Here is a 3750-nt window from a genome sequence, read left to right on the forward strand (position 1 = left end):
TGAGATATGACAACTTTATTCTGTAGACATGTCCAGGAGCCCAACCCCAGGCTAGAAGTTCTGCTACTCATTGTGGCTGGCTTTGTGGGCTTCCACGCCCATCTTTATCACCATCACAAGGTACTCCTCGAAGTTAACTGCATTGTCACTATTGACGTCCAACTCTCTGAACAAGTTATCAGCATTTTTATTCTGTCAAGAAGAATGGGGTGGGGGAGTTCAGACTGTAAATATATCAGACAAAAGCGAGCAACAACTATCTGTGGATAAGTATTTGCTAACTGCAGAAAGCAGCGTGGACCAGCCATCCCAGCACCATTACAAAACCCTGAGAATGCAGCACCTCCTCACCTTCACAAACTGAGGACACTCAGTAGTGACCATTTTCTTAAAGTCATCCTTGTAGAGGGCATGGTGATTCCCTTTTATACTGGAATAAACGTGGTAGGTGTCAATGAGGCTGGCCAAGGCCTTCTCCAATTCAGTCAGCATTGTCACTAAAGATTTCCTTTCACCTGAAAGGAAAAGTCACAGAGGGATGGGAGCTGCAGTTACTCATCATGGCAGGGTGACAGCTGAGTGGACATTCAGAAGGTTTGTGACCCAAGAACGAGCTTTGACCTGGCCTGTACTACTCAGATAACTAAACCCAGAAAACGGCTCTGTCTCTGATAGGAAGAGGTAGGATAGAGCATTGGAGAGAGCTTAGTTCTCTCTCTCTCTCTCTCTCTCTCTCTCTCTCTCTCTCTCTCTCTCTCTCTCTCTCTCTCTCTCCACACTAAACACTCCCTGACCTCTTCTACTAGATACTGCTAGAAGGCTCCACCCTGTTCCACTTCCTTTATCCTTAAGCATTTGATCAGTGCTGCAGACTTCCCCGTGCTTTCTCACCCTCTCAGAGGAGGCTACTCTATCCCCCCGACCCTCCCTCAGGAAAGCCTACAGTGTAAGACAGACTCACACAGCCCTACTCACACGATGTCCCAGAGACGAAGCTGACAAAGGATGTGTGAAGCTAAGTATCAGCTGCTTTTATAGAGGAAAGCTTGGCCAGCTGCCCACAGCCTTGGGCTATGGAGACAGTGCTCTTCCCTTCCAGAGTTGCCACAGCCTCTGTTTCCTAACCAAGCCCATGTGGCAATCACTGAGCACAGTGAGCATTTCTGAGTCTGAGGAAGTGGGAGTGTTGGAACAGGGAAGACATTTACCAGACAGGAGTACCCATCAGGAAGAATCAGGATGGGGCATGGCAATAAACCCATTTCTGGGCCCCTGGCACCTCATCCCTGCATCCATTGAGATGTTTAGACTGTTTAGACTCTCAGTCTTAGCCTTCTTCTCTGTTGCCATTGCTAACGCAATGTCTTCATGTCCAGTCTACCTCTGAACTGAACTGAACTGAACTGAACTGAACTGAACTGAACTGAACTGAACTGAAGGTGGATGTTCCTGTGTGAGTGTGGGTGCACAGAAGAGACAACTTCTCCAAGTTCTCAAAGTACCAAAGACCTCAGAAACATTTCTGGTTCTAGCTACTAGATATTAGTAGAGTTTGGAGTACTGCAGTATGGTAGTATTTGGATGAGTGGGTAGAGTCTTTGGGGGACAGCTGTCTTCCCAAAGGTTGGATCAGTTTCTAACCTGCCACGACTCTTAATGATCATTCTGCTCTAGAAGCTAAGGATGTCCTGAGCCATTGGATGCAATTCCTTGTCTTCTGTCTGTCCACCCTGTAGCAGCCACTGAGTCACTGCATGATCACAGTAGAGACCCTTCCAGCCTCTTAGAATGGTCACTGTGCCTTGGACCCCAAGAGCCTGGAATGAGGAAAGGAGTGAACTCCAGGATGGTGAGGAGTCAAGTATTTTGGAGCATCCATGTGAGTCTCATGACCAAGGAAAAAAGAAGAGGAGCTAATTCCTGGGAATTCATAGGAGCAACCCCCAAGCCCCAGTAAAATGCCACTCGAATTAACTGGCTGCCAATACTGGAGATCTGTGGAGCATTTCTCGTATGACAGTGGGTTTTGTCCACATTATCTCACAAAAGCTTCACAATATGCCTTTCAGGAAGCACTGCGCTGAACCAGCCTGTGTACAGATGAGGAGGCTCAAGTCCAGAAAAGTGGAGGGAGTCAACCAATTCCCCAGTCCAAGCTGTCAGAATTGCAGAGTCCCTAGCATAATCTGACAAGAACTAGAGGTGTTCTTTTGTGATTGAGTTATCTCACTCAGGATATTTTCTAGTTCCATCCATTTGCTTAAGAATTTCATGAATCTGTTGTTTTTAATAGCTAAGTAGTTCCTCTGTTGAGGGACATCTGGGTTCTGTCCAGCTTCTGGCTTATTATAAATAAGGCTGCTAGGGACATAGTGGAGCATGTGTCCTTATTACATGCTGGAGAATCCTCTGAGTATATGCCCAGGAGTGGACACACATGGTGTGTACTTGCTGATAAGTGGATATTGGGCCAGAAGCCTGAAATACCCAAGATACAATTCACAGACCAAACGAAGCTCAAGAAGAAAGAGCAAAGTATGGATACTCTTGTCCTTCTTAGAAGGGGAAACAAAATATCCACAGGAGGAGATACAGAGACAAAATGTGGAGCAGAGGGAAAAACCATCCAGAGACTGCCCCTCCTATGGATCCATCCCATATACAGTTACAAAACCCAGACACTATTATGGATGCCAACAAGTGCTTGCTGACAGGAGCCTGATATAGCTGTCACTTGGGAAGCTCCACTAGTGCATGACAAATACAGAGGGGAACACTCTCAGCCAGTTATTGAACTGAGCACAGGGTCCCCAATGGAGGAGCTAGAGAAAGGACCCAAGGAGCTGAAGGGGTTTGCAGCGCCATAAGAGGAACAACAATTTGAACCACCCAGTACCCCCAGAGCTCCCAGGAACTAAACCACCAACCAAAGAGAACACATGGAGGGACCCATGGCTCTAGATGCATATGTAGCAGAGGATGGCCTTGTTGGACATCAAAGGGAGGAGAGGCCCTTGGTCCTAAGAAGGCTAGATGCCCCAGTATAGGGGAATGCCAGGGCAGGAAAGCAGGAGTGGTTGGATTGGTGGGGGGAGGGGGATGGGTTAGGGGATTTTCGGCAGGGGTGTCTAGGAGAGAACCAGGAAAGGGGACAACATTTGAAATGCAAATAAAGAATATATCTAATAAAAAATAAGAAAGAAAAAAAAGAACTAGAGGTGATAGGGAAAACTCATCTCTTCTTTCCTTCAGATACCAACCCTAGCTCTACATGAGCACCCAGACCATCAGAGCTGTGGCAACTGATCTTTCCTATGAGCTCAATGGATTCAGACTCACCATGAAAACAAATCTCTGGTCATGTGTGTGAGGGATTGTCTAAATTAAATAAATTAAGATAGGGAGAGCCACCTTAAACATGGGCAGTACTTCTCGCAGGCTGAGGTCCTGTTGAAGAACTGGGAACACACTGTGACAGCTGCCTCCTGTTCCTCTGCCATGCATTCCCTGCTCTGATAGACTGTATGTTCTGAAATTGGAAGCCAAACTAAACTCATCTTTAAGTTGCCTTTATCTGATTTGTTGTTGTTTTTGTGATTGTGGTTTGTGGTTGTGTTGTTGTTGTTATTTTGTTGTTGTTGTTGTTGTGGTGGTGGTGGTGGTGGTGGTGGTGGTGGTGGTGGTGATGGGGGTGGGGGTGGTGATGGAGGTGCTGGTGTTGATGGTGGTGGTAATGGGGGTGATGATGGT

At 46.8% G+C, this 3750-nt stretch overlaps 1 protein-coding gene across 2 annotated transcripts; it reads right to left on the bottom strand.

The window, feature by feature from the left end:
• On the bottom strand, nucleotides 1–1089 carry S100a8 (S100 calcium binding protein A8). 2 transcript variants are annotated; one of them, XM_052179901.1, is made up of 3 exons: nucleotides 976–1089; nucleotides 352–515; nucleotides 1–192 (listed from the first exon to the last, which is right to left on the bottom strand). In XM_052179901.1, exons 2-3 carry the CDS (start codon nucleotides 490–492, stop codon nucleotides 64–66), a joined length of 270 nt encoding a protein of 89 aa, XP_052035861.1. In that variant the 5' UTR covers nucleotides 493–515; nucleotides 976–1089; the 3' UTR covers nucleotides 1–63. The 2 variants fall into 2 exon arrangements, with proteins under 2 accessions (XP_052035861.1, XP_052035862.1); XM_052179902.1 differs by having other exon boundaries at nucleotides 962–980.
• Between the last annotated feature and the right edge of the window lie 2661 nt (nucleotides 1090–3750).

This window comes from Apodemus sylvaticus, chromosome 4 (genome assembly GCF_947179515.1).
Source record: "Apodemus sylvaticus chromosome 4, mApoSyl1.1, whole genome shotgun sequence".
NCBI lineage: Eukaryota > Metazoa > Chordata > Mammalia > Rodentia > Muridae > Apodemus > Apodemus sylvaticus.